This window comes from Meles meles, chromosome 7, assembly GCF_922984935.1.
Source record: "Meles meles chromosome 7, mMelMel3.1 paternal haplotype, whole genome shotgun sequence".
NCBI classification, from domain to species: domain Eukaryota; kingdom Metazoa; phylum Chordata; class Mammalia; order Carnivora; family Mustelidae; genus Meles; species Meles meles.
In genome coordinates this window covers 118007338-118031153 of record NC_060072.1, presented here as the reverse complement: position 1 = coordinate 118031153, position 23816 = coordinate 118007338, and the positions used below count along the sequence as shown (strand labels likewise).

Here is a 23816-nt window from a genome sequence, read left to right as displayed (position 1 = left end):
AGAACATTCACGAAGATAGTCAAAGGCAGAATTAACTTCGCATTTAGTCCCAATGATTGACCCAATGGGATATTGAAGCTTGACCCCATGGGTGATGGACAGCTGCCAAAGGCATCTCAGGGACAATGGGTTGGTGACCATTCGAGAAGTTGTGTATAGGATGAGAAAACATAGGGAGAACCCAAATTGGGCCAGTTCAGTTAGTGGCTGCGGACCCAAAAAGGCAGCATGACTTTTGGAGATTTGTGGATATAAATTCAAAAGAACTAGAAGCCACATTGAATGTAGGGAAATGAAGAGAGAGAAGAACTAAGGCTTCAAGTCTCAAGGGTGGTGTTGGAGACCAGGGCAGGGAAAGGACAGTACCTCCAGGGAATGGAATCGTAGGGAGCTGAGTTCATTTGGAAGGAAGAAGAAGAATTCTTAATGACTTAGTTACCGAGCTCTCGCTCTCTTTTTCAACCATCTTCAGATCTTTGAGAAGCAGTGCAAATGAAAGGCTACTCCTCAACTCTTTTCCGACCCCATGTTTTCTTTGATAGTGCCATAGGCAGGCAAGCAAGCAAATGTAGACGTGTTTATACATATGCATACGTGTACAATACGTGTGTGTACATATGCATACATGTAAATATGATTTATAGAACAGGTCAAGCAGCTTTCCATACAAGAAAATAAGTACACACGTAATCAGCTGTACATACTGATGTTGTATATAGACTATTACTTATGCTATAGGTTTTCTAAGTATATGCTTATATAAATTTTTGAAGAAAGTTGTCTCCCTCTCTCCATACTTATGGGGGGACAGTGCCAGATTTCTTTAAAATTTTAAAAAGTTGTACCAATGATCCCAGAAACTTAATGACTCTTTTTTTTTTTTTAATCTCTCAGTTACTGCTGAGAATCTGTAATTGATGTGGCTACATTTTTTCCCCCTATTAAAAAAGGTTTTCTCCTATATTCTAAGACAACACACTCAGATCTTGAACCTCTGGCCCTGGATTGGTCCCCCATTCCCCACATTACTGTCAACTTAAAAGAGAAGGTTGAATTTAACACATTAAAGGAATCTAATAGCTCTTGTTGAAAAATAGTGACATCCAGATAAAGATACATTGTTTATCTATTGATTGATATATGCGTTCAATTTCTTAAGGCTATGAGACTAGGAATTGTCAGGTTCTATCTATCTCAATATATATCATTGGAATAGATGACTAAGTGATTATATTGGAGAGGGAGAAGGATCTTGATTTCCTAAGGGGAATAACATTTAAAGCTTTACTGTTCAGTTTCTTCCAAGAGCTTCTTTCCCCAACTATTCCTCTTCTTAACGGACATTAATAGAAAAGCTCTTCTTCCTTCAATCGCTTTAGAAAACTCGAAGGATAGTGGACAACTTTGCTTTTCCTGGGAAATACCAGTTGTGAATTTTGTAATAAAACAAAGGGAAAAGGATGCACATGGCTTTAAGGTAAAAGGGACTCACACATTTTTAATGAAGGAACTCACACTTCGAGGGCAGATCAGACTTCCTTTTGAAGAAGCAAGCTAAGAATAAAGGCTCTTAAAAGAGTTTTACAGAATATATGTCTTATAAACACTGGTCAGCATATTAGAATGATGCAATTTTGAGTCCTGAAATACTTAAATTTAAACATAACTTCCTCCATACATCGGGTAATTTTTCTTTGGGAAAAGTATTTTCCAACAGTTTTGTAGTGGGAACATACACGATTTTTCACAAAAAGATAAAAGCATTACGTCTTGTCTTCTTTTCGTTTGGTCTTTCATGGAATCAAACAACGTGAATGAACATTGAGCCATACTTGTTCTACGGGAAGTCACTCACCTCTCTTGAAGATTTCATAACGTATGGAAAATCCAGCGCCATGTGTCTCATAGTCAGAGACAAATTTGATAAAGAGAAAGGGCCCTGAAGACACTACAGGAGAAGGGGCAATCTTTCCGCAGAACTTCCCCCACAAGCGTCCATTTTCATTCTCCCCATCGATGACTTCCACGTAGTCATACCTAGCACAGAAATATGGAAGAAAATAAGAGGTTAGCGAGAAATGCCCTCGTAGTTTCAGTGATTTAGAAGGCAGCCCTATGCAGCACAGTCTGTCAGGAAAACAGTGCTATCTGCATGCACCACTGTGTTTCATGGAGGGAGAAAAATTCAGCGAAATGAAATAATTGAAATGGACTACATCATGTCTGTGTACATCATCTGGCAACACAGAACTATTAAGAATAATGGTGTCCATTATACTTGCAGACAATGTCACTTAAAGTAACCAATTAACAAGAAAAAGAAAAATCTCACGAGCACAATTCTCTAGTATTAAATTGTGTTCCTTTGTCTAGGGTGGTGGGGTGTCAATATATAATGCTATTCATTCTTTTCAAACTGTGAAGTTCTTTTATGAATTCAAAATGTCTCCTTGGCTGGAGCTTTCCATGAACAATACTTTGATTTCTGTGAGCGACCCTCTAAACATATGGCCACAGAATAATAAACAGATTCTTTACGATTTAACTCAATTCTACCAAACTCCAGACTTCTTAGGGGAAAAAACCTCTCTCGGTACCCACAGTGGTTAAGACAGAGATCATCTGCCCCAAGACTATCTGGAATTGCAGAACATCATCTCTCGGAAGAAAAACGCTTATTTAAACATGGAAAGTTACTTTGTTTACACCCACCAGGCTGAATCTTTAAAGGAACACTGTTGTTTGGAAGGAAATGTGGCATACTTGAAGTCACCAAAGTGATGTGATTAAAGAAAAAAAACCACATTCAGGCCGAAGAACAAAACCCCCGAGGAGACAAATGGTAAAGGAAGTCGTGATAAAAGATTATTCTAAACACAGCACTGAGTTAACACATATTTTTTTGTTTGTTTCCAAAAGGGAGCTGTCTCCAATAGACTAGCATCCTTCTGGAAAATGGAGAGATTCTTGTTTGTTTGGTGTTATCCATTTCTCAGCGTCTTTCCCTTTCCTCTCCTGTTATTTACCGAGTCACCTAGGAGCCAGAGAACCTGAGCTGTCTTCCGTTTTTCTTCCAGCCCTGACATGAAAACATTACAATCCGTTCATTTCAAACCTTCGTTTTATTTCTGTGTTTAACTTGGTTCAAAAGTCCTGGGATATATTAATTTCAGGAATGGCTAAAATATGGCCGTAATATAAACTATATCTGGCAATTTAAAGGAGATCAAAGTGGGGGAAATCTTTCTGATGACCAATGTCATCTTTAACAATCCCTTTTCAAACTGTCCAGGACACATTACTTATGTTTACATAAAGTCTCCCGAGAGAACGGCAAAGATGATATCACTAGTGAGAGTGGACAGCTTAAGGCTCTCTAAATTAAAAATGACATTACCTCATCAGTTAAAATTGTGTGCCAGCTTTGTGTATATCAAGAAGAAAAGAAAGCTGACATTGATGGAACTAAGCATTAACATATGTGAATTATTGTATTAACTGCATTTCCTTTGCTGCCTCTGATGTTTCCAGTAGTAATCACTGGTGGGGTAGCATCACTGTCCCTTGGCAAAACTACAGACCTCCACAGAGCAACTGTTTGGTCCCCAATACTTTGGGAGATGTTTTGCATGTTAAAAGATGAAGCAGGAGGGGCGCCTGGGTGGCTCAGTGGGTTAAGCCTCTGCCTTTGGCTCGGGTCATGATCCCAGCGTCCTGGGATGGAGCCCCGCATGGGGCTCGGCTCTCTGCTCAGCAGGGAGCCTGCTTCCTGCTCTCTCTCTGCCTGACTCTCTGCCTGTGATCTCTGTCTGTCAAATAAATAAATAAAATCTTAAAAAAAAAAAAAAGAAGCAGGAGGAGGAGAGGAAAAAGTGGAGGAGAAGGAGGAAGAAAGCATTAGGTTCAAAATCCTTGCAAGCCTTTTACAGCTGACTGGGGGCAGTCTGGAAAAGCCTGGAAAGAACACCATCTCTGTATTCATTAAAGCCTCTATGTTGGCATTTATGTAGTAATTCCTTTTATCTCTACTGCTGCATTGACTAGACAGATCTGCAAGCTTTGCCCCATGCTTGCTTATAATTTAACTGTGATTTGAACTATTGGACTATGTTGGGCCTGGTGACGATGCAGTCTAGGCTTTTTACTTGAATCTTGACATGGTCTGAATACTAAGGGGCCAACTCCGAGGGCGTTGTGCTTCCCAGGATCCAGTAAGAGAGGTGGGTCAGGCTTTCCCAAGAACTCAGGGTGCTTCTGGGAGGAGTCTTTTCTCCCACGTAGGAGAGAGCTCAGCCAATATAGGGCTAGTGAGTTGCTACAGGAAAAGAACCTGGTATTTTAATTCACATATCTTCTAATAGTAAATACCAGGCTCTCCTCTTGGCAACAGGAAAAGCTATTTTTAAAAGGAGGAGCGGGATTAGAATCCCCTCCCAGCAAGAGATAAGTCATTGCATCGTTAAGTGCCAATTTTAGGAGATTGAATTATTCAGGGATACAATAGTTACGTTTATAAACTGGAGTGCTGCTATCGTTTTAGCACTTCCCTTCAAAGCACCATCCAACAGGGCCCCAAAGAGTGTCACAAATAGCAATTCATGTAAATATTCAGGAGGGTTTATGTGCACAAGTTGCAAAGGTTGGTGCTGCCAAGGAAGTTAAGAAAGCAGCTTGCATCTCCCTCTGGAGTTGATACCAGTTCCTCTCCATAAGTTTCTTGCTGGCAAACGTGGGGCCAGGAATGCAGCCGGTGTGCCAGCATCCCTCCCTAGAGACTAAATGTGTCACCACAGCAACGCACCCAGCCTGCCTTGGCCTGAGGCCCAGGATCCTGAGTTTGCAAATTTCGCTCGCCCAGCCTGCTGCACATTGCTCTGTTACTGCTCCAGTGTGGCAAACACTGCGTTCCTTGGAATGTCACGATCCCCGGTCATGACGGCGGGACCTACACAGGTGACCACAGGGGCACGTGTGTGCCTCTCATTCTGAACCGACACATCACGGCTGCCGGAAGTTATGTCTAGGGAATCGGACGCACCAAAGCTGGAGACAGGGTCTGCTAGTGGGCGCGTCTGTCTGGGCAGAGCCTGGCTCCAGAAAGTGAATCCTCCAGGTTCCAAGGAGCCCTGTCTGAGTCCACAGGGCACCATCCTTCTGTGCGGGGGCCTGGGCCAGAGCAGACATGGGTCCCACCCAGGAAAGCCCTTCCTCAAACCTCATCCTATCCACTTATCATCACAGGCATGTAAATATCATGTGAATTTTTGGAATATTTCAGAGCACAAACCACCGCTCCTCCCTCTTTAGGCATCCTGCCATTTCTCTTCTTAAATCTCCTGCCTAAATGCTTTCCCTTTCTGTGCTCATAATGGTAAAGCAGCCGGTATTTACTAGGAACGAACTCTTTTAAGATTAAAGGACCCTTTCCCATGGTTCCCATTTTAGGGTGTAGTACGCCCGTGGCTCTTCTCAGGAGTGTCCCCGGCTTCCGAGTGCAAGCTCTTGGCACTAAAGGACTTTCTGCTCCCATGCTTTCACCCGACTCACGTATACGCGTATGGTGAAAACACTCTGAATCCTAATACTAATCACGAGTTAGGTTTCCCTTAAGAGTGATAAAAGAATAAAGATTTCCTTCGAAGAATTCTTGAAAGGATTAGCCAGAGATTATTTTTTCTTTTGGAAAGTTTGAATTACAGTTTTAGGAAAATAGCCAAGTAGGGGGAGACGTGATGGGAAAACGAGGAATGCATTCAGTCATTAAAGAATGCTCGCAGAAGCTTTACAGGTAAGCAGTGCTAACAGATGGAGAGCGCCTTTTACTCAAGCCAGGGTTTCTCCGGCGAGTAGGAATGAAACCCGACTGTCCACGGTGGAGCCCACTAATGGAGAGAAAGCTGATCCTCTGCACGGTGTTGTCTGTGCTGGGGAGCTACTGTACCCAGCCCTCGCCGCTCCCGGACCGGCTCCCATGATTAGGAAGGGGGTTCATAGGTGCTGGCGGCTTTTTCATCTCCTTCCAAGAGGCTCTACCCCCACGTGCGTCCGCACATTAATAATGGAGAAATTTGATACCTGACATCATAAACCGGAGTGAGAAATGATGTTGGCTAACATAATTTTCACCTGCAAAAATGTGTTTCTTTGGATCTTTGGTTTACTTTGCACCAGGAATTAATAGCTATCCCTACTGAACAACCTGTAAACGATTACCACACCGCTGTCCAAGAATTACCTTACATATTCCCCAGAAGAGAACAGGCTTTACTCTCAGAGCATTAGAGAGAGGATTTGGAAATAAAAATACACAGTGACGGAGCTAGGAGGAGCCAATTAGTCTGCATCTGTGTTTCTGAGTGATTTTACATGAGATTTGCCCCTACATTCTGGCTTGCTTGCAGTGTCCTAATCAAGATATATGAAGAGGCTTACAAGGTTCATAGCCCCTTATTAGTAAAAGCAATTTTTAGAAATCCATGCAAAGGAAATAACCTGGAATAATATCAAATATTTATGCAAAACCAATGCCTGAAGCTTTATTTAGAATAACAAGAGTCAGGCAGGAAGGAAATGAGAAGGAATTTATATACAATCATATCATGGAATATTATTCAGTCATTAAAAAGCTTACTGGATAAATTATTTTTTATAACATAGGAAAAATGTTAGGATATCATTAAGTGAAAAATTAGAATATCAACCCCTATCTACAGTATAGTCTCAGTTCGCGGAAGGAGAACCGTAAGGAAGTATGCTGGGCCGTGATTAAGTGATTATCTCTGGGTAGTGAGATGACATCCTTAATTATTTCTATATTTCTCAAAATTTTTACAATGGATCAGTGTTCTTTTATTTATTTGTTTTTATTATTTATTTTTTAAGTATGGATCCCAGTGTAGGACTTCAACTCACAACCCTGAGATCAAGGCCTGAGCTGAGATCAAGAGTCAGATACTTAACCAACTGAGCCACCCAGGCACCCCAAGTCAATGTTCCTTTGTAGCCAAATGGACTGTTACTTTGAAAAGCATTCATTACCTATATATAAAGTAGCAAATCAGTACCTTATTGCCTAGCTAACAATTTTTTATTTCTTGGTCAGAAGACACTATTTTTTTATGATATTTTATTTAGAAGTAAATCACAAGCTTTGCCTTTTTTTTTTTTCAACAGCTGGATCAATGAAAGTCTCGGGGTGCTTTTTATTTTATTTATTTATTTTTAAAGATTTTATTTATTTATTTGACAGAGAGAGCTCACAAGTAGACAGAGAGGCAGTCAGAGAGAGAGAGAGGGAAGCAGGCTCCCTGCTGAGCAGAGAGCCCGATGCGAGGCTTGATCCCAGGACCCTGAGATCATGACCTGAGCCGAAGGTTGGGGTGCTTTTTAAAAAAATTTTTTTTCAAAATTTTATTTTCTTTTTGTACTAGAAAAATAAAATGAATGAGATTTGATGTTACACTGTCTGAAATGTTGACAGTTACACTTGCCATTTGTACAGTAATTTCCATGTTACTAAGTGCTGTCAGATGTACTGTCTACCATAGTCTGTACAGTGATCCCAGGAACGCACTTACTGGGTGCCCGCCCAGTGGGAGCATGGCCTTGGGGAAGCACTGGGCAGGGAGACAACAGATGGAATAATTTATATCCTTTCTTTTTTTTAATTTTTAAAAAATAAAAAAAAATTTTTAAATATTTTAAAGATATTAAATTTTTTAAAAATTTGTATCCTTTCGACATTGCCTACTTTTGGGCAAATTTGATTCCAATTTCTGCTCTTGTTACTCCCTTTCATACATACTTTTTGGGAGGTAGAGAGGATGGGTATGACCTTATTAATTTAGCATTATTCATTCACAACTCATAATTCATTTTGCAACTGGTCATTCTTGCTAGAAACATGCCACATCAACTAATATTTCATTGATTTTTCTTACCATCATGCTGGAGCTATATCCAGACATCTGGGTGTGTGCAGAGGTCTATGTGCACGTGTGTATGTGCGACAGAGACAGAAGCAAAGAGAGCCCTCGGCCTCCAGGGAGTGACAGGAGTCAAAAGTTTCAGTGGAATTGATGGTGGCCATTGAATGGACCTTCTTCTAGAGCTATTCTAGTCCTGGTCGTGGTCCCCCTGCTCAGCCGGTTGTTCAGAGACCATGTGATGAGAAGCCCAGCCCAGCCTGGACAGTAGAGAAATGGACATGAAACAGAGGAAGGATGCCGAAGAGCAGGTGGAATCTGGGTTTCTTCCCAGCGCCAGCACCCTTGGCCTGAGCACAGATGGCTCCCGCGAGGCTCGGGCGCGGGCAGAGCCTGAATGATGCAGACCCATCCACACTCCCCAGGCTGGCTGAGTGGGAAGGGCAGGCCCCTCTGACTGCCACCAGGGCAAGAACTGGCCTGGGTCATTCCCCTTCCTGGAGGAGGTGGCAACACTCAGACTCAGAGCGGTGAGAGGACCTGGCCAGAGAGCCCTCCGTGTTTTCAGAGGAACAGAGGGGTTGGACTATGACCTGGCCAATTCTACCCAGTGCCAATTTCTACGAAAGCCATTCTGAATCTAACAACATTTTAAAATTTGTACAATAGACAAAATACTGCTTTATTATTTTTGTCATAGTCCCCTTTAAGGTTTGTTTCTAAGATAGAAAGTAATTTTTCCCTCATGAAAATAACGTTAAATACCTTTTCCTAAAGATATATATATATTTTTCACATATATACATTTTTTTCTTCCTGTACATACACTGTGTATTACTATAAGCAGGACTGTAGGACATCAATCTTTGAACTAGTGCTCCTTTTCACTTGTATTGGCCCTTTCTAAAATTCAGACTCCCCTACATCTATTCTGGCAATCCTTTTGACACATCCCAAGTCTAGTTACCCTTCTGATGCAACCCTAACTTTCAGTCCATATTCTTACTGTATCTATACTTATCATGTGTTTATGCCTATTTGCGCTTAAGTAATATGTTCTGGACCCTGTTAGGGCATGAGGTGATGGTTTTCAGGTGGGGTAGCTATCTGCCATGTTGGTGACCCCACTCATCGTAGGAAAGTAGTGTTTTTATCAGCATTTCCATTTCCCCACCCAGAGTTCCTCAGTACAGAGCACAAGTTCCAGAGTGCAAGGAGGATGCCTTGGCTGGCTGGGCCTGTGCTGCACAGAGGGGAGGTACTTGGTGCAGAAGAGAACAGGCAGCTTAGCTCAGTGGCTGTTGGATATACCGAAGCCAAACCATCTCTCTTGCAACCAGCTCCACTGATGATAAATGGGAGGCCAATGCCCTCAGCTCTCTTGGAACAAAAAAACTGTTGCAAACATTTTTGGCTTTTGTCTTGTCATTGTTCTCCTCAAAGGCCCACAACGGTGTTAATCTTGCACTTGTCCACAGGCTTCTAGATAACTCTTCTCCAGGAAATCCCAACACAATACAGTCTCCCTAGCATCTTTTCCAGAAGGTGGCTCTGCTGATTCAGTATAGTAAGAGTTTCTGTATGTAGGTAGTTGATAACTTGTTCACAATAATCAGAATATAGTAAAACTCATAAAGCTAATCTCACACATCAAAATTTTCATCTTTAAGCTTTTGTGATGCCTCAGGGTCATAATAATGAATATCCATAACTTTATTGCAGCTATAGAAAGTTGATGATTAATAGGCTAGATAGTATCATAATAATATATATGAGAGTTAACAGTCCTAGGAAATGAGGCATTACGAAAGTGAAGAAAGAAAATGTTAAAGAAAAAAAAGTTTTACTGGAGTAAAATTAAAAGAGATCTTAAATGGCTCTCCCTGGAGTACTGCAAAGGGATGACAATTGACCCCGATGGCCACCATGGGTCACGGCCAGTCAAGACCAGCATAGATCAGCATGGGAGAGAAACAGACAATAAATATCCAGCAGGTAATAGACCATTTCCTATTGCTGCATAACAAATCACCCCGGATGGTGGGGCTGAAACGACACACATTTGTTAGGTCCATAGTGCAGAAATCTGGCATGGGGTGGCAGGGGTTCCAGGCTCAGGGTATCCCAAGGTCAGAATCAAGGTGTTGGCAGGATTGCCTTCTTATCTTGAGCTTGGTGTCCTTGTCAAAGCCCACACTGTTAGGGCAGGTTCCCACTTTCTCGCTGGCTGGGGACGGATCCTATGGGCCGCCTGCATTTGTTGTCATGTGGCCCTCTCCAGCTTTAAAACCAACAGCAGGAAATCTGCCTCACAGTGAATTCTTCTCATGCCTCATGCTCTTCAGGAAGAGCTCAATCCCTTCTAGGGATTCACCTGGTTAGGTCAGTCTAATCCAAAATAGTGTCCCTTTCTTGAGGTCAGCTGATCTGGTAATTTGATTAAATCTGCAAAATCCCTTTGTAGCAGCACCTGTATTAATGCATGACTGGGAGGAGGTGTGGGTGTCCCAGGGACTGAAGAGCCTGGGGGCCCTTCTTTGAATTCTGCCTACCACACGGTCCAAGCTCTGGCAGGACACCTGCAGCTTGGAAGCCACAGTAGAAACTGAAGCCAAGAGGGATCATCTACTTGCATCACCCCATAGAGGAGAGACTAGTAGATCCAGGGTAAGACGAAGGGCAGGATTAGGAAACTGAAGTCATCGTGGAAGCAGTTTTAATGTACTCATGTCATGTTGGCTGCTGGTTTGGGAGCTCTGAGCCTGTAAGCATTGCTTGCAGTGTAAGGAAAGCAAGGTTCTGGAATGAGCCAGACTCTCCTGACTGAAGCAAAAACAGAACTTCCAAGATTGCCCAACACATATGTCTGGAGACAGAAAAGTGATAAAAGCTTAATTTAAAAATAAATATATAAAGGAATTCAAGACATGTGGTGTAAAATAATGGTCAAAATATGTAATTTTAATAGAAAATGTTTAGAGCTTAAATTTCTCATTTCTGAGCGATCTCACTTCGTAATTAAGATTTATTGGCATGGAAGATAAAAAAAAGTCCTTCACATGGGAAAATATTTCTATGATTTAACTCAGATTATGAAATCCAATGATGCATTTTAAATGGAAGACAAGGAACGCCTCCCTTAAAGCAACTATGTTCTAGAAGTGACAGAGTCTTCTAGTGTCAAACTTGCAAAGTTCAGTATTTATAGAAAAATTCACATGCCTTTAATTACAATCAATTCAGTTCCCAAGTAAAACTGTGCCATCTGGAAGATATTAACATCATTTACAACTTGTTCGCCTCCCTATTTCATAGAAAATTTTTACTTCTTGCCAACTTTCCACTGTTCTCAGGGAAAAAAAAAGGAACTGCTTGTATGGATTGTCTCAAGATGGGTTTATATAGCAAGTCAAGCCATCAGGAAGTGACAGAGGGGGCTTTTGGACACATTTACTTCCTTCTTACTTATTTTAAATCCTTACATCTTTAAGCTTTTTTTTTTTTTCCTATCAAGGATATTTTCTCTGCTCCTCTCTTCTCAACCGTCCACAGGGAGTATGTGTGTGTGTGTGTGTGTGTGTGTGTGTGTGTGTATACATATATACATTTTTTTTTTAAGTTAACTGAGCCTCTTTTAACTGGTCTAGTGGAGAGAACTGGGGCAGGAAGGACTGGGTTCTGGTCGAGGCTCTGAACCTCAGAAACCACTCCGGCACCTCAGATCTATCAAAAAGTGTCACTATATTTGACCTCCCCGCAAGGGTCAAAGGGGCCAGTGAGGCAAGGAAGTGCCGCCTGCCTGACCAGGCAGTCAATTTAGCCAAAGTGGGATGACTGTGATCCAAGGCCTCACACTCGGTCCCTAACCAGCTGAGTGTCTTGGGCAGGTCACTAACCAACCTCTGGGAGCCTCAGTTGCTCCCTGAGAAATAGACAACATGATAATTAACCTATGGAATGAGAGGGAGGATTAGATGACATAATGCATGTTATGGCCTTTGCAGGGCTTGATGTCCCTTCCTGGGTGAGGTTGGAATGCAGGGGGAGGAAAAGAGTCAAATACATAGAAAGTAAAGGGAGCACAGTTCTGTCTTCCAAAAGGTACACTACCCAGTTCAAAGCAGACTGTAGTCAAGGGAGTGCAGAAAATGTAGTTACTGTTAGCTCCCAGGGGGAACTGTCAGTCAGATGGTTAACTTTTAGGATATGACCTGTTATTCTGCAAAGTACTATCTGGGATGACAGTAGGTCCTGCCCCAGTACTACCACCAAGAATCAATCAATGAAAGCCACTGTCAATAATGGAATGAAAGATATATATATATATATATATATATATATATATATATATATATATATAAAATTGACATTATATTATATGGAGATATATATATATGTGTGTGTGTGTGTATATATATATATATATATATATATATATATATATGCTCCACGATATGTTTTTTTAAAAATCACTAAATCTGTTAAGTATTTTCACTGAGGTACCCAACTGATTTAATGATCTGCCATTGAATTGGTGCTATTAATATGCAGTGCTGAATTTGTTCAAAAAACCCCCTTAATTATTAAGTACAATAGAGGCCCCCAGGGTCCAGCTGCCCGGTCTAGAAAGGCAGTGACTCTGGCTGAAGGAGTCACAACATCAGAATCCTCAAGTTTCCTTTCACATCCTTTGGAAAAATAAATAAAGCGATAATCCTGTTTTAAACTCTATGACCTAATGTGCCAATTTTAAGAATTTTTTTTTAAAAAGGCCTCCTGATTAATTAGTAATTATTCAGTAGGGATCTAGGTAGTTTGCAAATCAAAGTTGCCGGAACTAAAGATGGCAAATATTCATTTTTTAAAGGTTTTTTCTTTTTCTTTCTTTTTTTGGGGGGAGGGGAGGGGATGGGCAGTAATTAGGAAAAGCCCTTTTTGGTGTCAGGTAGGTGAGATTACTCATTCTGGGATGCAGGAGTCACTTACCCTGAAATGACTACCTGTGTCTTCTGAAAAAGTGAAAAGAAAAAAAAATGCTGAAGAAAAATGCGTCTGGTGACACAGATTAGATTTCTTTTCCTTTTAGTGACACCAATAGGGAAAGCCACCTGGAATTGAATTTTAAGATGGGCAAGGGACATTGACTGAAGTTGGAATTCAGCTTTTCTGTTCAGTAGACCCTAAAGTTTATTCAGGGTACAAACTACAGAGCTACCCATAACCAAGGAACATGACTCTTTGAGGTATAGCCTAATACGTTTATGATACTAGAAAGAAATGCACATGAGAAGAACAGATCACGTCACAGGGAGATCTGCCTTTTCTTTAGTCCCTGATGTTCACTGAAACCAACATACTGTTCGGAATAAGTCATCTTTACAGTTCAATGCACCCCATGCTTATAGTATTTGTTCTCTTTTTCCTCATTACTTAGAATTCTATTAACTCAAAATGCAGGTGTATCGGCTGCACATGCCTGGGCCGCTACCAGTTTTACCAGTACATGCCTACATGTATGTTTTCTGCGTGCATTTACTAATACATGAATACCTGCCTCACAGGCAGGTATTCAACAGGCATGTATTCTGAAACCCCAAGTCAAGTCATAATACGGAGAAAAATTTATATACTGAGAAGGAGGTCTGTGGATGTAAAATAATACTTCAAATGTCAACTAGGGCTTTTTATTTTTTCTATATCACAACATGCAACTCAGTTAAAAAAAAAACATAATATTCAGAGACTTGTTGGTTACTGGCCCAAACATTAGTTTATATGGTTTTTTTTTTTCTTATCATTGACTTGCATGATAGACTCAGTAATTAATTGGTATAGGAGCAAGACTTGAAGAGTCTCTGTGTTAGGAGGAAGCTCATGGAGGGAAGAAAGGATTTTAATGAGCTAGGAGGCCTCATGATTTATACAGACCTTAAGGAGTAATTGTGTGTTTAGAAGAAAAGAAAGCAGTGGCCATAAACCTTGCCAGTAGCCTAAGAGGAGGAGCACTGCCTAAGTTTAACCATATGAGCACAAAGAGGGTCAGCTCGCCAGAATAGCTCTGTGCTTGGAGCATGATTTAACTCAACCGGGAGATCAGACGATCTCTCACCTACCATCTAAAGAAATCCCCGACCCCCAGGTATCTTTATGGCAAGCTTAGCAGAAAGGAAAAGGGAATATGGTCAAGTTCACTAAAATAAGCATAAAGGGAGGATTTCCAAATACACTCTTCTCTTTAGCACAACATAAGCTAGACAAAGGCATAAAAAATTTCCTCTTGATGACACTAAAGACTCAGCTGTAAAAACAAGACAGGCAGGCCAAGGAGGGAAAAGGTTGTGCTTTACCTTCCTTGCTTTGACTAATTATTCCATAAGGAAGGGTGATTTTTTTTTTTTTTTTGCATTACAAACCAGAAGACATAAAATGATTTAACATTTCCCTCCATTTAAACAGCCTAAGTTCTTTTCTTTTAATGTAGAGGGCTCAAGTTTACTGCACTTTATCTATAAATAAAAGTTTCTTAAGACAATTGATGGTGTCAAGTCACAGGGAGAGATAGCAAGGTGGTTTTTCAACATTTTAGTTCTTGAATTATTTGGGGACAAGTATGTGCTTGCTTATAAACGGACAATAAAATAGGCAACTTTGAGAATCCTTCCGGGGAAAACTTACTTAAAACATTGTATGTTCCTGAAATTGTTCTACTACATTAAAGATAGCCATTTCAGATATTTCATTAATTCTGATTTTTTTTCTCTAAAAATGTCAAGTTACATAGATCATATTATTAGTTTCACCATGTCCCAATCTGTTGTGTTTGTCTTTGGGTTTTTGTTGTTGTTGTTGTTTGTTTGTTTATTTTTTTAAAGAGAGGGAGAGGGCATGCATGTATAAGTGAGGGGTAGAGGGCAGAGGGAGAGGGAGAGAGAAAATCTGAAACAGCCTCCACACCCAGGGCAGAGCCTGATGTGGGGCTCGATCTCACAACCCTGAGGTCATGACCCAAACTGAAATCAAGAGTTGGATGCTTTACCAATTGAGTCACCCAAGTGCCCACCCCGTTTTTTTGGCAGTGTGAAGCAGAAATAGTAGGCAATTCGTCCAAAAATGTGTTCCCAAGAATACTCATCTTATGAAATGGTTCAAGGGAAAAATAGGGTTTTTCCCCCCAAATCGCTTGGGAATGTTGCATGTCATAATGTTCCTTTCATGAATCTTTACAATTTACATCAGTATATTAAAGGCTCTGAGAAGTCCCACAGGTATGAAACCTGGATTTAACTTGCTTTAATCCAACATATGCCTAGCTCATTGATCCTAAGACTCTTATTACATAATACCTATGGAACCCATGTTCATCAGAAAGTATTTTCAATGTCCTATTTTGAAAAGTCACTGACTTTGTACTAGCCACGGGTCAGCAGTCATGAAGGGAATCAATTTTGTAAGTGATGACATAAATTTGAGAAGACAGAGATAAGTTTGGCAACCTAATTCCTTCTTTCTTGCCTTAGATGTTAGGAATTTAACTTTACTCAGTGCTTGGGGAACTGTTTTAGCAACTGTGTCTAACTAAACAACTATAATGTGGATCCCAAAGACTGCCTATACTTGGTAAAACAGGCTGGCCGTGGCTGACAGATGCACTTGGCTTAGATGACTCCAGTTTGTTTCTCTGCGAGCAGGGAATTAGGGAATGTCCTGGTTTTCCCTACGCAGTTCATGTATTGGTGACCACCATGAATAGAACTGGCAAACTTTCGGTGGGAAGAGATCTAAGGGACAGTAGGCCAACACAGCAGTCCACAGATGAGAGAGCCAAAGCCCAGAACACTTACAAGGACTGGAAGAATATTTCAGATCCTATTAACAGAAGAAGTAATACCTTCTACTGTATTTTGATGAAAAGCAAACCACTACATCTCATTGGTGAGGAGATGATGAGAAAGGGTCTCTTTGTTCATTGGATTTGCTTCTGATTTGAGATTCTTATTAGGGGAATGCTCAGCCTTGCTCCAAAACCTGTAGGAAGAGAAGGCGCGTGAGTCCGGACAGGAAGCTCATTCTGTCCTTGGCGCCCTGATGATTACTTTGTGTCCATTACTTGACCTTGGCTCTGTTCCCTCAATAAATGTTTCCTCAGTATTTAGTGTAGCTCCCATCCATTATCCTACGACTACGTTTCATTACTCCTCCACAGGAAAGACCTTCAGGTATCTGCGGTTAAGTTTCTAACATATTTGGTACTATACGAAGAGAAAAAATTAAAACACTGATCTATGAGACTGACACTTTTTAAAAAACGAGTGAAATCATAAATAAGTAAGGAGACCACTTCTCTAATTGCTCAAAGGTTGTCAGACAACCTTCTTTTAGCAATTACAAGGTTGCTGAGCCCTTTAAAAAGCATGTATGAATTTCAAAGGCTCTGTAACTGCTGTGGGGCTCGGAGTAGTGTCTGTGTCACAAAAGACAGGGTGGGTGTCTAGACTTCTGTTCCACACCCCACTATGCCTTCCTTCTCCCTCCATTCCCACACTCTCCTGCCTCTGCCCTTCTTACTGATTTGGGACTTGGCAATCTTGACACAGGTTCTTGCCATGGGGATGACAAACTAGATGTGGAGCAGGGACCCAGGGGTTGGAGAGAGGTGCAGGGCAGACGAAGGGCTTATTGGAGGAACCAGAAGGCCATGGAAATGCCTGGGTCACAATTTAACACAAGCATTTTCCACATCCATTTTGAAGGTTGGCTTTCTGAAGCCAGAGAAAGAATTTAACTTATTCTGCTGATTTTTCTTTTACAAACTAGGCACACCAGCCAAGAACTCCAAATTCTGGGCTGAGAATGTTCCTCTTTTTATAACTGCTAAATTTCTATATTGACTTTTCTCTTTCTCCCTCCCTCCTCATACTACTATGTAATCTTATGCCAACTGATAGTCCCTTTAACGTTTGTGTGTGTGTGTCTGTAATATAATAAGATTATGGCTGTATGGTAGAAATGTCATTGATTCAGGATACTTTTCTTTTTTCTTTTTTTTTAAAGATTTTATTTATTTATTTGATAGAGAAAGAAATCACTAGTAGGCAGAGAGGCAGGCAGAGAGAGAGGGGGAAGCAGACTCCCCGCCGAGCAGAGAGCCCAATGCAGGACCCTGAGATCATGACCTGAGTCAAATGCAGAGGCTTAATCCACTGAGCCACCCAGGCGCCCCTCAGGATACTTTTGTTAATGACAGTTTGTAATAATTCTTCTTGCCAGACATAGGACAAATACCCATTTTCACTAATTAAGCACACACATAGCCTTCATGATGTTTTTCAACCTTAAAATAGGCTTTTGTAAATTTATAAGTCAAATGGCCTTTACATCAGTTACTTACTACTGAATTCCTCCCTAATTATTCACTGATGAACATACACTCCAGAAACATAGGTTAGCAGTTCAAGTACTATCAAAGCAGAAATAATGTTGAGTTTGGGAGTCATTAAAAATAATAACTTCAATTTGATGTTTTTCTAATTTTTCTTCTTTAAAAATCCAATGTCTTCAAAAATACTTTCCTCTTAATGGGTGACAGGCATGTTAAACATAGACTGTGTAAATGTTTGAACAGTAATAATATTGATCCATTCAGTGGAAATGTTCTGTACAAATATCAGACCATTAGCAAAAGCTTTGATTTTTACTCCCATTACTCTTTGCAATTAAGGAGGAAAGTAATCTTAGGATGTGTAGTACATGTATATGTATATATAATTTTGGTGAAAAAATAGTAGTTTATATTTATGTAGCTCTCTTTTCTGAAAAGCTGAGAGAGCTTTCAGACTTGGCATTGTTATGTAGGGTTGAAAGGAGAGAGTGAACAGGTAGTGTCCTGTGACACGTGAGCGTATCTTTACTGCAACTGTGTCCACATCACAACTAGAATAGCCCATCGAGTTTGTTAAACCACTGGTGTCACGGGCCACTCTTTCCTGAACTGACTGGTGAATTAGCTGCATTAACTCCTGAATTGTTCACCTAGAGTCACACAGAAGTGCCTGGAATAGAGTCAAAGTGATAAGTGGTGGGACAGACAGAGCCGCTGCCTCATTCTTGGGTTTTGGACCTTGCTGTCAGTGACCCGGAAGTGAACCCATAGCATGGATGCTAGAGAGGAAGTAAAAGAAATAAAAGTCATACCAGTTGAAGATAATTTGATGACATTTGTTTAGTAATGTGTTTCCTACTGCCTCTCAAACAAGCTCTGCTCATTTAAGCTTCAGAGCTCAAGGTAGCATTAAGCCAGGTTCTCCTAGGGCTGCAAACACCATGGAGCATTTCCTTCTTATTCTAATCGGACTCTTGAAAATCAGTGTGTAGGGGCACCTGGGCGGCTCAGTCACTTAAGTATCTGCCTTCGGCTCAGGTCATGATCCCAGAGCCCCATATCAGGCTCCCTGCTCAGCAGGGAGTCTGCTTTTCCCTCCGACACTCTCTCTCTCAAATAAATAAATACAATCTTTTTTTTTTTTTTTTTCAAAAAAAAGGAAAGAAAAACAGTGTTTAAATGTAGATAAAACAAATTTGGATAATGACCTTAAAAAAGGAAAAAGACAAACCACAAATCCTAGTAGAGAAATGACAGGGTAAAAAGGAAACTAGAAAGAACGACTTGCAGTCAAATGCATGTCCAGGTATCGGCTTCGGGGTTCTCGTTTTAAGGCACAAACAGAAGGAGGCTCTCCCGTGAGTCCTTTGGGTCTCTGCTCTGAGCCTCTGCCCAGTCACCACCCCTGGGATGGTACCAGCTCTTCCAAAGATCAAAGACAGCTGCCCTGATGCTCCTCACCTAAGAATAACCGCACAGAACTGTTCTGGCATCAAGTCTCCTAGAAGTTTCTCTCTTCTTATTTTTGCAGAACCAAATTCCATTCTGTCAAAGCCCAACTCAACATTCATCTGTTCTGGGAGGCCTTTCTTTTACTCAGTCACCTGTAAGTGTTTTCCCCACCTGACTTTGTGGAGCCCTAACCTAGCCAGTATGGACCAGTTAATTATGTTTGCCCAGTGTGCACTGGAATTATTGTTTTGGTGTTGCCATGCCATAGTTGTTTTTTTTTTCCCTGATGGGGTCATCCTCCTACTTCTCCTCCTCCTCCTCCTTCCTCTGCCGCCACCTCCTCCTCCCTTCCTCCTCCTCCTCCCTTCTTTTTTTCTTAAAGATTTTATTTATTTATTTGTTTGTTTGTTTGTTTAGAGAGCACGTGGGAACACGGGGAGAGGCAGAGAGAGGGAGAGACAATCTCCAGTGCTGAGCGTGGAGCCCGATATGGGGCTCGAACTCACCATCCCGAGATCATGATCTGAGCCAAAATCAAGAGTCTGATGCTTAACCAACTAAACCACCTAGGTGCCCCAATCATCCTTCTTGCAGGTAGAAAATATGTCTATTATCTTGGGCTTTCATGAGAATTAGAGATAAAACTCCTCCCCTGAAAAAAGTTCATGCTTCTGGAGAAAAAGAAACAAGAGAAGCCAGAACAAGCATCGCATAACTCACGTAGTCCAACTGCATTGTACTGAGTTTAACAACAGCAACACTGAATCCTCTACCTTGTTTACTAAGTGGTTCTGAAGGAAAACATCTTACCCTTACCCCTTCAGAAATTTTTTCTGCAACTGATATAAATCACTTTGGGGAAAACGCCAAGACACTGGGTGGTTCTGCTTTTGTTCCAATTACATGAAACCGTATTAAAATAGCCATCATGACAACAACACCTCTGCTGAAAAGCATACCAAATACTTAAGGGCATAGTCGCCTCTGTCGTCCTGGGATTTGGGTACCTAACTCTTATTAGCGATAATAAGTATTACGTCTATAAATCCCTAGTCACTCTGGCAGTCCTGCTTCAGTTTCCACAGGTGGAGTGATAAGTTCTAATGAGGTCCATGTCTTCAAGATTTCTATTTAGAAAAATAAACTGTTTAGATCTCGACTTTTCTGGGATCTCTGGCAGTGCCGATAAGGGGGGCACAGATGTATTTCAAATTGTATGTGGTAATTCATAGTCTCTTCAGGACATTTGCTCGGTATAAAGTCTCAATGCAACTGACGTGAGTGTGTGCTAGAAACACACTCAAATGGTAAAATTTGCCTAATGAAGCTGCTAATTATTTTCTTCCCATTATGTTCCCTGCCTGCATTATCAGTCTTCTCTACTTCCTTCAATTAGGGGACAAGCAGCAAAATGTTTCAGAGACTTTATCACCGATCTTCGGAGGGCACTACATACAACCCATTCTCTTCTCTTTAGTGCATGAACAAAAAAATTCACCACCATTTGTACCTAAGGTCAGTATCTATGGAAGCCAACATTTTAGACTACTTTTTTCATCATTTGAATTTCAAATTCTGATCCTCAAATGCTTTTCACACACTTTAAATCCAGAGCCTAAGGAGAATAGCACGACCTGTTCTAATAATCTTTGTCTGTACTAAGGCTTAGAGATGTAAATTACAGGTTTTGTTCTTTTATTTCTCTTTTTTAATATCTAACTAGCATTAAAATGGAATATAAGTCCAGTGGGCACTTTGCAAGTGAGAATGTATATAATGCTTCCCTGGGCTTTGTCTATCAGTGCATATAACTCTGTAAGCTTGAGCATAAATACAAAAGATTGCATTCTTATCTCAGGATAATTAATTTACAAAATAAAAAGATTCCAGAGCTGTGCTGGCAGACACAAAATGTTGCCAGTTGATTTTGTGTGCCTCTGACACCAAGAGGCTTTCTGATCCATAGGAGACACTAGGGAATGACCGACCCCAGTGAATCCAAACCACAGGACTGACAAAGGATTAATCCAGGTCCTCAGATGATTAGCCCTCTTCGTGGGGTCACAACCTTGCCTGCCAGTAACTTGCACCTTCAGGAAAGGTAAGGAAATCCAAACAAGCCATTTTTTAGAGGCCAATTCGGTTGCAACTCCGAAGGACCCTGTATTCTGCGTACGCCTTCTCAGAGGAGTCTGATTTCCAGTTTCTGTTAAATTAGTTTCCTATCAGTCAATACTTGTTTAAAAACATGTCATAAGTCTCTGTGGCTTGTGCATGCTTCAATTACCTCTGATTATTACATCAAGATTCACAAACAAGATAGCAGCGTCCCCCTTACTTACTGCAAAATGCTATTGAAACCAAGTGAAATTCAATTTCAGAACAGATTGCAAGAACCCATCAGAACAGAGCAAGTGGAGAGGAAGTTGGGCTTCGAGGTGTGCCGGGCCATTGTGAAAGGCGGGACGGCATCTCACCTAATAATTTAAACATGGTCTTGTGGCCTGACATATTTAATGTTTCCTTGATTTCTTTCTTCGGGCTCTGTGTGTTCTTTGCCACTGTCGGGCGCAATGTGTTGCAGGTTACGGATTAAATACCAAGCCCTCTTCTGCCAGTAGCACTTTTAAGAGGGGAAAAAAGATTGGGAATTTTATAAATAGTCACGCCATAGGTGTCCACAGAAAGCAATGTTTATTCAGGGCTTTTAAAAGCTGCCTGCTTTTTAGATACGAACCAATCCATAAAACTGCCAAGTTCAAATTTTCAGCTATTATCTGGGCAATACGTCTCAGGCACCTTGGCAGGCCGATTGGACATTTTTGTCGGCACACATTAAGAGCCCCGGCTTAACAAATGCAATCTGGTTCTAAAAATTAATTTAACTTACACAATTGCCCTGATATGCAGCCCGGGGTTCTCATTTACTTAGTGATTCATTGCATTTGAAATAAACTAGAGAGTTAAGAATTCTGTGCTCAAGGCAGCTCTGACTCTGTAGAACAGAAACATACACATATTTCTCCCATCGTTTGTTGCTTCAGGGCAAGAAAAAAAGAAAGCCACTGTAATTTGGAGACAAGACTTTTCCAGACAACTGCGAACAACAGCAACTATAGCGCGCCACCGAACAGAGCTGTGCTGTGGAGATGTGGAGTGCAGCAAGACGTTAGTGGGGGTGCGCAGAGAAGATGCAAAACAGAATCTTCGAAAGAGTGTTGGCATGAATTCTGAGAAAACTCAGAGAGCTTGCAAACTCCTCTATAATAAGCATTTAAAACGTAGATCATAGAGTGTTTCCTGGAAGCAGAAAATCAATTAAATGGGGACAAAATTTGGAAGAATTTTATATATGTATCTACACATACACATATATAACCTATATATTTATATATTATATAAATAAATATATATTATATATAAATATTCAGGCCATATTTTATATATAATATTTATATTTATTTATTCATATATAAATATATATTATATATAATTTATGTAATATAATATATAAATATATAGGTCATATATGTGTGTGTGTATAAAAAGAGAGAGGGGGGAGGGAAAGAAGAGTATATATATCTATTTTCAAGTTGAAATGACCTGCAAAATTGTCTGGTTTGATCTCCTTATTTTTAAATATGGAAACTGAGACAGGTGGAAAAAAGATCACACAGTTAGTGTTAGTGTCTAAAGGCTCAGGTCTTCTGATTCTCTATCTACTACTTTTCCACAGAGTTTCCAAATATGTTTCCCACTTGTACAGTTCAAGAATGTGAACTTTCTCTATAAATTTATTTCTGTCCCGATTTTTCTCGAAGAACAGAATTCTGCAGTTGTGAGCTCTCTTTTATCTCCAGCTTATTTTCGAACACTAAGCAAAGTGACATGGAACATGACATCAAAAACTAATGATGTACTATATGGTGACTAACGTAACATAATTAAAATAAAACAAAATCTCCACCCCCCAAAACTAAATATCTTAAGCATTCTGATGAGCTCAGTTAATATTTAATTATAAATAAAGGTAGAAAGAAAATTAAGTTTTTATGCATGTGCCCCTATGCTGACTTTGACCCTGAGCCTCAATGGACAGGGAAAGGCATCTAAACATCTTAGCGGGAATGAACATCAAAAGGCTTGAGTTCATTTGCACAACCTAATCCAGTTCAGGCAGATGAGCGGATTTGCGTCTGTCCTGCCTTATTTATTTTTTTAAAAAGACTTATTTATTTATTATTGAGACAGAGAGAAAGAGAAAAAGAGAGAGAGCAGGGGGAGGGGCAGAGGGAGATAATTTCCAGCAGGCTCCATCCCCAATGCAGAACCCAATGCAGGGCTCAGTCTCAGGATACTGAGATCATGACCTGAGCCGAAATCAAGGGTCAGATGCTTAACCGACTGAGCCACCCAGGCACCCCATGTCTGTCCTACTTAAAAAACCCATTGAAGAAGGAAATCCCACAGCATCCCTAGTAACTTATTCCTGCATTCTGTAACCTCTACTTTGAAGGAAATTTTTGAAGACAGTTGCAATCTCTTTCGTTTCAGTTTCAGAACATTTCTTCTTTTTTCCAATTTATTTAAATATACACATGCACATACACTTAAATAACACACTCTATTTTTATACCAGAATACTTAGATTCTCTGTTCCTTTTCAGACAAGATAAGAGACATTTGTAAAATATAAACTTTAACACAGTAATCTGGACAGGGACTTTTCCAGGCTTTTCCTTCCTTGGAATGTTTTTGGCCCAGCCAATTTTGATTCTAACATCTTTAGTAGATATCTTGGCTTCTAGTACAGAGGAAAACAGAAACAGTGTACTTCCTTAGAGCTTTACAACCTGTGTGGACTAACGGTGATGGCGTATTTAATCACACACAATATTTTTCATTGTGTTAGAAACAAAGAAAACTCATGAACAAGAATCACAGAAGGGAATTTGGAGGGCATCTTCTCTGCCCCTAAATGTTGCAGATAAGGAAGCAGAGACCCTGTGGACTACTCCAGGTCGTATGACCCCCAGATAGCAACAGAATTGGACTTTGGA

General features: G+C 40.6%; 1 protein-coding gene across 4 annotated transcripts in view; it reads right to left on the bottom strand.

Annotated features, from left to right (window-relative positions):
* NRP1 (neuropilin 1) overlaps positions 1–23816 on the bottom strand; it is a 135775-nt gene that overhangs the window by 77025 nt on the left and 34934 nt on the right. For all 4 annotated transcript variants that reach the window (XM_046013001.1, XM_046013003.1, XM_046013002.1 and 1 more), the window contains exon 3: positions 1856–2037. In XM_046013001.1, the coding sequence (XP_045868957.1) occupies positions 1856–2037 (182 nt within the window). The remainder of the gene's footprint in view (positions 1–1855; positions 2038–23816) is intronic.